The sequence below is a fragment of the Emys orbicularis genome, chromosome 14 (assembly GCF_028017835.1).
Source record: "Emys orbicularis isolate rEmyOrb1 chromosome 14, rEmyOrb1.hap1, whole genome shotgun sequence".
In the NCBI taxonomy this organism is placed as follows: domain Eukaryota; kingdom Metazoa; phylum Chordata; order Testudines; family Emydidae; genus Emys; species Emys orbicularis.
In genome coordinates this window covers 20333751-20346439 of record NC_088696.1, presented here as the reverse complement: position 1 = coordinate 20346439, position 12689 = coordinate 20333751, and the positions used below count along the sequence as shown (strand labels likewise).

The window sequence follows — 12689 nt, the reverse complement described above, 5'->3', positions numbered from 1 at the left end:
CAGGCAAAACTCCAATGGAGGTCAATGCCTGGGGCACCTGTGGACTGAGTCAATAATGAATAAAGAGAGAGGCTGGTAAGCTAAAAAACACATTTACTAATTTCCTTCAGATTTGCAGGAGAGCAAGACTTGTGTATTTTCAATATTCTGCCATATACAATAATGGAAGCAGCAGGCAGGCATGGAAGAGGGATGTTGAGATGTGCACTTGACTTTGTGTTCTTGGTGGTGGGGAATGCAGTAGAGAAGCTGCAACTCTTTCTTTGGAGGACTGATGGAATTTTTTCGGGAACAGACAGAAAAATAATATTGTTAGGATAGGTTAAATTTTGGGCATTTCAGCTTTGACAAATACTCTGTAATTTTATGATGCCTGCCACCAGGGTAGGAAAGAGCATAGCAGCTAGGAGAAAAAAGCAAAACAAAACAAACAATGGAGGCTTCAAATGAAAAGTTTGGGGGGAAATTAAAATAAAAGGCTGCCTCTACCAAACCAGCTCTGCAGGTTGAGGCTGCCAAAGCAAAAGAAGTCAGACGTTCCTAACAGAAAAGGCTAAATTATATTAGAAGGAAATGAAGCAAAAGGCACAGGAAAAGGAGATTTATGGAATTGCTGAAAGCTGGCACTCTACTGCCAGACCAGTAGTAACACATTACCAAAGGATGCTACCTTTGTTTTCTTGTCTCACCATGAAGTGGTGAAAGCCACTGTTCTAAAGTATCCAAATTTCTGATAATCCATGCAAGACACCTTAAGTATGGAAATTTCCAGTAGATTTTGGGACATCCACAATAGAAAACCCATCATTTTAGCTCTCATCCTAGTGGTTGCATTCTGCACAGCAAGAAGTTGTCACTTGTAGGGAAGGATAGAAAAAAGTCATTCTGTACGTAACCTCTGCCAACTAATAAACTGGAAACAGAGTTGTAGTAGAAATGCTGAAGGCTTTCCCTTAAGCATCAAGAATAGTACAAACAACTCTTTGAATCTCTAAAAAGTTCATAATTAAGATCGCAAAATTGAATTCCATTGTATCCTGTTCCTCTCCTTTCAAAAGCATATGAAAATGACCTGGTCATGTAACTTTTTTTATTGTTTTGGTTCTTGCTCTTTGTACAGCACAGGGGTCACTTTGCATGTCACATTCTCCTGAATGGAAATCAACTGTGGCAGGAAGGCAGAAGGAAAGACAAACAAAATTGTTTTTGTGTACTGCAAGACTCAATTAGGAAAATTGAATGTTAAATTGTTTTGTTTTTTCCCTTCTTGCTGCCAGGAATCTCTAATTAGAACTTTTTTCGTTCTCTCTCTCTCTCTCTCTCTCTCTCTCTCCATGTAACCCACTTTAGATTGCAGAGGTGAGCTTTAAGCTCAGAGAACTTGCAGGGTTTCCATGGCACATTGATCTGTGCTATGTTTTAACTTGCTGGTGGAGTTGAAACATATTTTCCACTCCCAGATATCTGCCTTCAATGATCCTAATAGATAACTACATGCTGGTATGGCCATAAATATCTCTATGGCAAGATTTCACCACCACAGTTTATTCAGCAGAGTGGTGGTACACAAATTCAAATCACTCAGAATCATTCCAAACTTTGGGTGGGCACCTCTAGGTTTCTTTTTCTCCCTCAGAGTAACCTCCAATTTTCCCCACTGACAACATCAAACGTCTTCCTTTTATTCTTGGTTTTAAGACAGAAACTCACCATGTTGGATATTATATAATTCCAAATCATGGCTGCTTCCCAGCTATTCTTTTAGTAAGTCTGGATAATTAGTGTTCAGTAATTATGAATCTGAGTCTGGGCTAGGACTAAGGATTTCACTGAAATAACTTTTTTGCAAAAACCTGATAAATCAGTAGCAGTCTGTGGCTATTTGCTAGCAAGAAAGAAGTATCATGAATCAGAAATCTCACTGCTACCCTTAAGTGAGACTTCTGGGAGTGAAGTCACAGCATTCAGACAGTGGGTTGCCATTTGGGAGGGCAAAGTCAGGTAAACAAAATACTTATTTTATTAAAATTTTTTAGATGAATGTACCTGTAGATTAATAGGTTCTTCTGAACATATCTGGAGGTACCCAATGTCTCTTGAACCAGGTAAATTGATAAACCGTGGTCATCAGCAAAATAGGAAATATGTTGAGTTTTAGCTAGATATGACTTCATTGTCCAATTTCTTGTTTTTTCTAAAGAGTGTAATATAAAGAGACTGATTTACAAAATTAGCTACATGCAACTGACAGTGTAAAAATGTGCATGCAGCTCTGTACCAAATTTGTTTGTGCAAGTAACACAATTAGGTTAACTACATGAGAGTATAGCACATTAGTTGCTTGCTACCTTTTGTACATAATTACCCAATTTACGTCACAAAGGACATGTACATTTGCAGGTACATTTTGCAAATATAATGGATAATGGTGAATTTTAGGCTGAAAGGTTGTGTCTATGCTGCAATCACGAGATGTAATTATAATTTGTGTAGACATACTCGTTCTAACTTTCATCTAGCTAGCTCAGGTACCAGAACCACAGCAGTCTGGGCTTCAGCGTGAGCTAATCACCCAAGGAATTATCCAGGATTCCTGGACTGCTTGTACAGCCCATGCTGCTGTGGTGTGACTGCTCCCTTACCTGAGCTAGCTATATTAAAGCTAGCTTCAGAATGTTTATGCAAGTAGAATCTCACACTGAGATTCCTATGTAGACATATCCTGCATCACATTAATTGTTGTAGTTTTTAATTGTTCTCAACTCCTGTGTTTTTCTAACAATGGCATATGGTAAAAATTACATAGGGTCAAGTCCTGAAGCTCCTTTGTTTGCTTTTACTCAATCTGTGCTCAGGCAAAAGTCCCATTGAAGTCAAATACGGGGAAACGTGGTCTAGATGAAATTACTATAAGGTGGGAGCACAACTGGTTTGAAAAAAACATGCTCAGAGTAGTTACCGATGGTTTGCTATCAAACTTGGAGGATATGTGTAGTGAGGTCCCACAGGGCTCTGTTCTGGTACTGTTTAGAATTTTTATTGATGATCTGGATGTTGAAGTGGAGAGTACACTTATCAAATTTGCAGATGACACTAAGCTGGGAGGGGTTGCAAGTACTTTGGAGGACAGGATTAGAATTCAAAAAGACCTTGATAAATTGGAGAATTGGTCTGAAATCAACCAGACTAAATTTAATAAAGATAAGTGCAAAGTATGACACTTAGGAGGGAAAATCAAACATAATTACAAAATGGGAAATAACTGGCTAGAGAGTAGAACTATAGAAAAGGATTATGGGGGTTATACCAGATCACAAATTAAATGTAAGGAAACAATGTATTATGAAAAAGGCATATGCTGGAGTGCATTAACAGGAGTTTTGGGACATGAGAGGTAAGTCACAGAAGGTAATTGTTTCACTCTACTTGGCACTGGTGGCACTGGCCTCAGCTGGAGTACTGTGTCCAGTTTTGGTCACCACACTTTAAGAAAGACGTGGAGAAGATGAGTGCAAAAAAAAGAGAGGGGGGAAAAAAAGATACAATGTTTAGAAAAACTATGAAGAGATTAAAAAACTAGGCATGTTTAGGCTTCAGAAGAGAAGACAAAGGGAGACCTGATAACATTTTTCAAATATTTTAAGGGCTGTTATATATAAAGAGGATGGTGGATCAATTGCTCTCCATGTCCACTGAAAGTAGGACAAGAAGTAATGGACTTAATCTGCAGAAAGGGATATTTAGGTTAGATATTAGGAAGAACTTTCTAATTATAAGGATAGTTAAGTACTGGAATAGGTTATTGAGGGAGGCTGTGGAATTCCCATCATTGGAGGTTTTTAAGAATAGGTTAGATAAACACCTGTCAGGGATAAGCTAGGTATACTTGGTTCTGTGAACGTGGAGGGATGACTACTTGAGGTCCTTTCCAGCCTTACATTTCTATGATTGTATGTAAAGCATGCATAAAATATCAATGAATTAACACTTTGGGATTTAGATGTCTGTTTGCAAACTTGGTGTTTGAACAATTATGCAATAGTTGTAAAAAATATTTAATAAATGATAGAAGCACATGAGTAATTACTTTTAAAACTGCATTAATTTAATCTAGGTGAGTATTGGTGAACCTTAATTTATAGTATTGCTGAATATGTTAACAGACAATTAATAGCTGAAACCCAGAATAGGTCTTTTCTTGTATGTGGCTGTGTTTAAAAGAGAGAGACCAGGTAGCGTGCTCCTACAGAAGCTCTCAGGCACATTACAAAATTCTGCAGTAGAGATGAATTGCCAGAGAGGTTTGTTACCACTACCAAACAGTGTCCAGCTCTGTAGACATTAAGAAATGGTCTCTTTTTGAATTGGAACAGAAGGTTTTTGTATTTAGTTTTGTATTTACAACAGGGTATCCCATAATTCTTTACCACAACCTAACTCAACCTTTTGGGCTGTCTTCTTCAAGTATTAGTTTGTCTGAATGCAAATGTTTTTAAAAAGTTACAAATGTTACGAAGGCTGTTCCTGCTTCACATCAGAAAGTTATGCCAATGAGGGAAGATAGAAGTCTGTCCACTGGGATGGAGCAGTGGGGGTGTAGGCCTTTATATTCTTGCCTGAACATTGTACATTATTTATATAAGCAACTATTTGTTGGGGTTTCTTCATATTTATTTATGCTACACTGAAATAGCATTTCTCACCCCATCCTACTCCTTAGAACAGAGGTTCTCAACTGGGGGGCGGGCGCCCTTGGGGAGGCACTTGTCTTTCGACGGGGGATTCACTGAGCCTTCTGATGGCTCTGTGGTTATGGTAGAAATGTATGTGGGGCAAACGCTAGGTCACATCGCCACTCAATCAGGTTTGGCCTAGCTGTCCCTCTGTCATGACAGAGGGCTGGCCATGCCAAATTTGAATGAGTGGTGTTGCGACCTGCCACACCAGATTGCAGTGCCACTCAGGTTTGGTCCTGCTGCCCTAGGCAGAATATGTTGCCCTAGGAAGCTGCCAAGTTTGCCTATAGCTAGAGTGGGCCCTGTGAAGAGGCAAAAACTTCTGACTAGAGTATATACTATCACTGCCTTCTATGGGATGGAATTGGAATTGATCAACTGTAGGGCATAGATCTTCTATTAATAATAGGAAATAGAGATTTTCCTTTAGCTCAAGTGGCAGAAGCCTGTACTTTTGGAGCAGGAGGAAGTGAGTTCTCCCTCAGCTGCAGCTATGAAGTTTCAAGTGGCCATGCTGTGTTACATAATGACAAATGCAAAATCTTGAGAGGCCATGGATTTGCTACAGTATCCTCCAGTACACCAGATAATGACACTTACAGACATGAAAGAAAGATCATCCAACAGGACAAAGTACTGTCACCAAATTAATTGGCACTCTACCATCAATTCACTGTGCTAAGGAACACTTGGAAAGCAAAAGGAAAACTAAAACTATTTTTATTTCCAATTACAAATATAGTAGTCGTGCTTTATTTGAAACAAACAGAAGTAGCAACCGCAGAATTGTTCATCACATATGTATATTGTCTTGTTCATGATACCTTTCAAATAACACCCATTCATCTTCACCCCCTTATTGTAAGTTTTTGGTTTGAATTACTGGAAATACATGATCTTTTAGGTGATCTGTAATTAGGTGTTTGTAAGATTTCGCACTGAAAGCCTGACTTTACAAGGACTTCTAATTTATCAGTTTTAAATTTTATTGGCTTACGTTTTGGTGTAATGTGTACAAGTTAACAGTATATAGTAAATTACTTTTACTTAATAAATTTAGGGCAAAATTCTTTTCTGATGCATTTTCTGAATCTAAAATGTACTTAGTTAAATATTGTATATTTACTATAATATGATGTAGCGGCAACAACCAAGAATGTTGTATGCAAAATAAGGAATATACTTACTTTCCCCTTGACTCAGATGCAGAATGAGTAGAGAGATGCTCCTGCTGTGAAATCCTGCCCTATTGAAATCAGTAAGATTTTGACTTCAAAGGGGGTGGGATTTCACCGCTGACATTTAAACACTTGAAAAATGTTAGAGACTCACTTTTTCAGATGGTGCAAATCCAAGATAACAGCCAGAATGGGGTTTGCCATCACTTCAAAAGTTTGGCTATGGTTGCAGTTAGTTGTTCCCAGCATTCACTAATTTGGAGAAGGTTGAACCCATCATTAATGTGAGTTAGGTTCTGTTTCACAGCAAATGTGCAGGAAAGGTTGATAATGCCACTTCGGGGCTATGGACAAACTGGTTGTTCTGTTCAAAGAGTCTTAAAATAGATATTCTATTGAGATGCTTAGGTCACTTAATACCTTTGGAGATGACTTTGGAAAGTTTTATGATTTCAAGTGCCATTAGACTGTGGAATTTAAAGGACTGATTGTAATGTTATATGCATAGGCATGCACTGCCACATACCATGTACAAAGCCACTACTGTTATTACTCATAGCTGTGCATTAGTAGAGATTTCAAGATATGTGGCAATGCTACCCATATGTATGATATTCAAATCAAGTCTAGCACATGGGATTCTAGGATTTTCTGGGTGTTTTTACCAAAGCACGGAATAAAATTCAGCAGAATTCTCAGGATCTTTCTGGTGGTAAAGGCCATCTAACCCAGGATGGATTAAAAATTGATTTAAAAAAAATTGTATGTTTATTTAAATACAGTTTTTTAATTAAAACTTATTTCAAATTTAATTTTAAATTGATAACCTATGTTAAGGCCTAAACTTAGTCTAGTCAATTCAAATAATTTAAGTTAATACAAAAGATAGTACATGTTTACTGCCAAGTTTTAAAGAAAGTCAGATCACTGAACTGGTGAAAGTCACTGGCTAAGCACCTGGAACCAGAGTTTGTTAAAGTGCTTAAACCTGTTTTTGACAGCAGTAGCCAATTCTGCAGGTGCAGAGAGAATATTTTCTTCATTTCAATTAATGTAAAGCTGGATGGTTACCTGCCAAGATTTGTGGGAAGATGTCCCTTTTTTTCCATGTGGAAGTAGGGGTGTCATCTTCCTGGCTCTGTCTCCCCCATCATCCTACAACCCATCCCATAATCCTGAGATCTCCTTGAGGTATCCAGAGGGAGAAAGGAAGTAGGAGACTGGTGGACTAAGACCATCTTGCCACGCCATGGCAATCAGTAGGAAATCCACTGTAAAAACCAGGAAAGCGTTAAGCTGTGGAGCTGCCCAATGCAGTGGAAACCTCTTTAAGGGGGATGGGGGTGAGGGATGGTGGGGGAGGTAAGGCACAGGGGATCAGGAGAGACCCCAGAGACTCTAGCAAATCTCTCAAAATCCAGGAAGATTTCAGGGATCTGTGAGTGTTGGGAGCTGTTCATTTCCCCTGCTCATTACTGTATTAAGTTACATCAATGTTATTCCTACTCTGCACCAGTGCAGTACATCAGCATTAGGAGTTGCACTGGTGTAATTACACTGATGTAGTTATATTAGTGCAATTTTTTAATTTAGAAAAGCCCATACTCTCCCCAGTAATCATGCCATTGAATGCAGAACTCTTTGCAACATGCCAACTCCCCTTTGTCTTTTAAACAATTTTCTTAATTATATTGATAGCAGTTCCATCAATCAGTTACATAGCAGTTATTATTTCAAGTGAATTAAACAAATTATAGGCCCTGTCTTGCCAAAGAGCAGAACCTGCCGGCGCTCTGTGACCCACCCAGGTTGTGCAGCCATGGTGACTACTTTGTATCCTCATGGGGGGACACCTTCCCCTCCCAGAGGCTGTGTTTGACTCTACTGAGTTCAACTGCCAGTCTGACAGTTGGGTGCTTGTGGATGAGGTCAGGGAAGGTACTGAGCATGTATAGCACCTCCATGGCCTCTTAGCATGGGGCAGATTCCTCCCCTCCTGCAGATGGGGTGGCACAGCCCAAAGACATCTCTGACAGCTCCGAAACACAAGTCAAACAAGGTGACATGAAGGGATTGGGAACCCATTAGAATCACCGTACCCCCATGGTAATTAACTGGGGAGAGGACATGAAGAGGGGGAGCCAACACACCCAGTTACAGAATTGCTCAGTCTGTCAACCTTAGTGTGAGTTTCCCAGTATGTGGTGGTTTTCTTAAAGCCATAACTACCAGGTCCATTACCAGGTCCATGTGACTATTTGAGAATCCCAGCTTTTGGTTATAAAAGGAACGTTTCTAGCCCTCATGGTTTTCTGTCCCTGTGCAGCTCCACAGCTCACACTTGTGGCCTAGTTTATCTTCTCCCCACTTACACACCAGACCAATTGCTCCAAGCACAGTTTGAGCTGGGGAGCAGGTAATTCATGTCACTTTCAGGGAGCTACATTCCCTGTACAGCTGCCCCAACAATAACTTGCATGTATATATCACCTTTCATCTGAAAGGGCTCCCAAACACTTTACCAAGGTTAACAAAGGGATGTACAAAAGGACCAAATTGTAAACTTACAATCTGCCCTGACTAAGGATGGTGTGTAGCTGCATCACCCCAGGAGCAGACTGGAGAATGTGACTCTGTCACAATTCCTCCTATACTTCACCTGGGTTCTGGGAGGCATGTGTGTGAGTCTGTGCACCTGGATGTCTACACTCTTTGACAAATTGGGGATGGATCCAGGGCTCCTCTCACTTGCCTCTCCAGCCCCCTCCCATCCATTTGCTCCTAGTGAAAAGTACTGGGTAAGTAGCCTGTGCACTGCCAAATGCCCCCCACCTCTCACACGGCCAAGTCAAAATCTGAGCAAGACCAAACAAGGGATCAAGGTTGAGGGTGGAGCTTTCGCCCATGTGGGTAATTAGACTAGGTAGTTACAGCCCTTAATGAGACTCCTTGTTGAGTATGGCCCATAGTGATCATGTCACTCACTGCTGACATACAACCACCTATGAGGTGAATGTAGCAGTGGTTTAACACTGCATAGAAACACTACACAACAGTTTAAGGCATGAAGTGAAAAAGAATAGCATATCCAAATGAAAATGAATCAAGAATTTAACTAAGCAGATTATAATTACCCAAACTGGCATCTGGCCAGCACACCAGGTCAAATGGCCCAGCTCTTGCAAAAAGATCTCTTAAATACCCTTTAAGATCTTGCCACAAGGCCTTTAATGACTCTAGATGGTTAATATGTAAATTTTACATCTGATCCAATGTAACATTTGTTATAAATTCATTTCCATTTGTTGGCATTGGTACTTTGATGCTGCGTCTGAAGAGACTTTGAATCGGATTGTTAAGTTTGGGATACTTTGGGCACTATAGTTAAAACAGGTAAAATAACAGGTCTTAGTGTGTTCCTTAAGCCACTCCTGAGTGAAGATGGTTAGTTTAATGTAACACTGCACAGATTATGTTCAGAAAGGGCCAAATGTTAAAGCCATAACATAAGCAGTCTCAGTGACTTACTGATGTAAGTAAAAGTTTAGGACCAGGTGCTAGGATTCTATGGAATTTTGCATTGAAATGAGCATGCAATATCAATTGGGATTACACACACATAGAGAGGTGTAAGAATGGATGATTGAGTGTTTGCAGATACTCAAGAAATCAATATAGTCAGCTCAAATTTCTAAAATGTGTAATCAAAATAATATAAAATCCATATAACAATAATGAGCTACTGGAAAAGTAGCAGATGATATATTCTTAATCTTAGTACAACTACAATACTCATTATGTTCAGCAAGATGATGAGATCACTAGGATACGAAAGGCAATGCAAATAGTTCAGGTTCAGACCAGATTGGTTTTGAGAGTTTATAATTCAAAAAGAAATGTTAATACAGTACTTATTTAACTTTTAGCTATGTTGTTAATAATTCTAATAGTTGGTTTTGCCTGTAGAAATAAAATGAATGGATTCCTTTTCAAGCATAGTCTTAATCATCAAGAAAGATGAACTGGAATGGATTGTAGACTTTTGACATTTGGAGCAGGCTCACTGTCCTGTACCCTTGTGCATATTTTTAATCTCCTAATTGTAAAGTGAAAAATGCCAGAGCTCTGGAAACAGGTACCAGTTATCACTTTTCATAAATACATTGTAAGAAATCATCTCTGTAATGAAATAGAATGTTATTTCTTTGTGGACAGTTTATTGGTATTGGAAAAATCTGATTTCATCTCATCACTTAATATAGTTATATTAGTAGATGGAAGATGACTTTAGTTCAATAGATGACAGTTAATATGTTGAGGTTCTTATCTATTGACTTAGAGTCTTGTGAATGGAGTTTTATTTGTAAACCAATTATATTTTGGCATTTCAGATTTAGACTGATTTGTAATAGGCTTTAAATCAAAAGTGGTTAAAATCTATTTTGGATTACAATGCTGGATGCTTTGGCTGACAACTTTAGGTCTTTATGTGGACTTCTACGGTTGCCTTTCTTTAAGATAACAGAGAACTTGGGTTTGGTACATACTGTAAAATGCAGTGTGGAAGGTTCTGAATCTCCTGTAGTTCAGCAACTTATATCTACAGCTCCCCTTGATTATGGTGACACTTTCCGTATACTAGCTTTTCAATCAGAATTTTCAGGAATTGTAGACTTTGGCATCAGTTTATGTGCTGGCATATTGATCAATGCTATAGTTTATTACACCAACCTCAAGAACACCTTTGTAAACGAAATGACCTAATTCTAGGAGTTTGATCTATTGGTTTGAAACACAGGCAGCCTATAATAAAGTTATTGTACCTAGGAATTTTCATTGCATGGGAGGGAAAAGTGTTTCATATTAACAAATGAGTGCCTATGAAATGCATTTTGTTAATCTTTCTTCTGTCTATATATAATAAATACTGCTCAACAAATATTAATTCCCCGATCCACATATGCCAGAAGAGAGCTCAATTCATTAATCTGCCTCCCCAGGGTACAATGATGAAGAAATGAAATACAACCACTTCGTTGTTGTTGCATGCACGCTGCAGGGAGCTTAGCAAAGGCACTCACAGCCCTGATCTCTGCTCGCCACCAGCCTGCGCGTTACCATTTACCCCCCCGCAGAATAATGCTTTCAAGCAGCAACCGGGATCGACCCCGTTTAATGATAAACCCTTCTCCCAACGCGCGCACACTTACTTGGGGTCACAGCCGGGGCCGCGCCAGCCAATGCTGCTACTTTTCGCTCGGTGCCCGGCCGGGGCAGAGATCTCTTACCTATAATGATGGCACAGGCGCTGACGAGCCCGATCTCCTTCTTCAGAGTCACTCGCTCGGAGCTGCTGCTCCTGGGCGGCCGGGGCGGCGCTGCGGGCGGCTGGGCGGCGATGCTCTTCCTGAGGGTCTGGTGCTGGTTCTCCCCAGCCATCTCTCCCCCGCTCCTGGAACAGACCCCGGCGACTCCCGTCCCCTCTGCCCCGCTCAGCCGGAGAGCCGCTGGAGAGCGCTCCAATGGCAGGCGCATGCGCCGCCGCCTGCTGCCCGAGCTGAATTAAGGAGGCGCTGGGCAGCGGCTGCCGGGCGCGCTGCTCTGGCTCGCGGGGCCATTGGGGGGCTGCCCGGCCCCCCACGCGGCGCTGTCGGGGGAGCCTGATGGGACAACCCGCCCTGCTTCAGAATCTGCCCCTTTCGCTTCTGCCCATGCTCCAACCGCAAACCACTGACTCCAGGGGCTCCCGGGGGGACGGCGTGAGGGGTGTGCACATGCCCATTAGGAGAGCGAAGCTGCGGCCCCTACCCGCCCTTGGCTCGGAGCGTCAGTCTAGTTCTGCCTCGGAGTGGTCGGGGAGCCGCACGAGGAGGGGAGTGGGGGAGACTGAGAAGCCGAGCAGGGGTGCAAGGTGTGCGACAGCCAATGGCAGGGCTGTAAAAACTACGAAATGGCTTTAAAATTCTGATCTGGATTTAAACTAGTGGAACAGAAAACATCCAGACTGTCAAAACCACCCCCAACTGTCTGTGTGCGCTGGCAGAGCTTCCCCAGTACTGTGATTAGTTGTTATGTAGCTGAACAATCTAGGGGGTGCTGGATCTGCCAGGAACCTACCTCCCTTTGGGATTTGTCATGTTCCTGATGCTGGTGATACCGTGGTGTGTTCCCAGGAAGGTTTCATAGCGCAGGACCATTTTATTCTATCAACAAATTGCCCAAGACATGTAATAAGTCTCTCACTTCTGAGTGTCTTTCAAATCAGATTTTGATTCAAATTTTTCTTTAAACCATTTTTGTTTGTTGGCTGGTTATTTTAGGCTTATTTTTTTTCTCTAACAGAACTTACTAATGTCAACAATTTTCTTATTAATGTTAATAGCTATAGAAATGCTTTGCCAAGGTAACAACCGAGCAGTTATTCTTTGTGAGTAGTCTGGTGATGGAGCAATTTTCCATCAGCATTCTCTGGGGCTGGCTTGAAAGGGAGGATTGGAGAAGTCCGTGCTTTTCTGTTAACTTCAGCTTCTTGTTTGATGCAAGAGATTAGTAAACTATGGCAGATGATGTTAAATCCCAGAAGAGGTCTAGTAATATGATGATGGGTGACCGTCCTCTCCCATCCATGGCCAGGAGGAGGTAATTCCTTAACTGGGACCAATGCCATGTCCTGATATGAAGCCTAATTGGGAGGGTGTCTGGTACATTAGCAGGGTATAGTTCAAAATGCTGCTTTCTTTGTGTTTACATTATCTTGTTTAAGAAACTGTGTTTG

The 12689-nt window shown here is 40.9% G+C and overlaps 1 protein-coding gene across 1 annotated transcript in view; it reads right to left on the bottom strand.

Moving 5' to 3' along the window:
* SLC7A10 (solute carrier family 7 member 10) overlaps positions 1-11627 on the bottom strand; it is a 75879-nt gene extending 64252 nt beyond the window's left edge. The window contains 2 exon segments of the mRNA XM_065416426.1: positions 11203-11458; positions 11460-11627. Of these exon segments, the coding sequence (XP_065272498.1) occupies positions 11203-11458; positions 11460-11627 (424 nt within the window).
* Positions 11628-12689: the final 1062 nt, after the last annotated feature.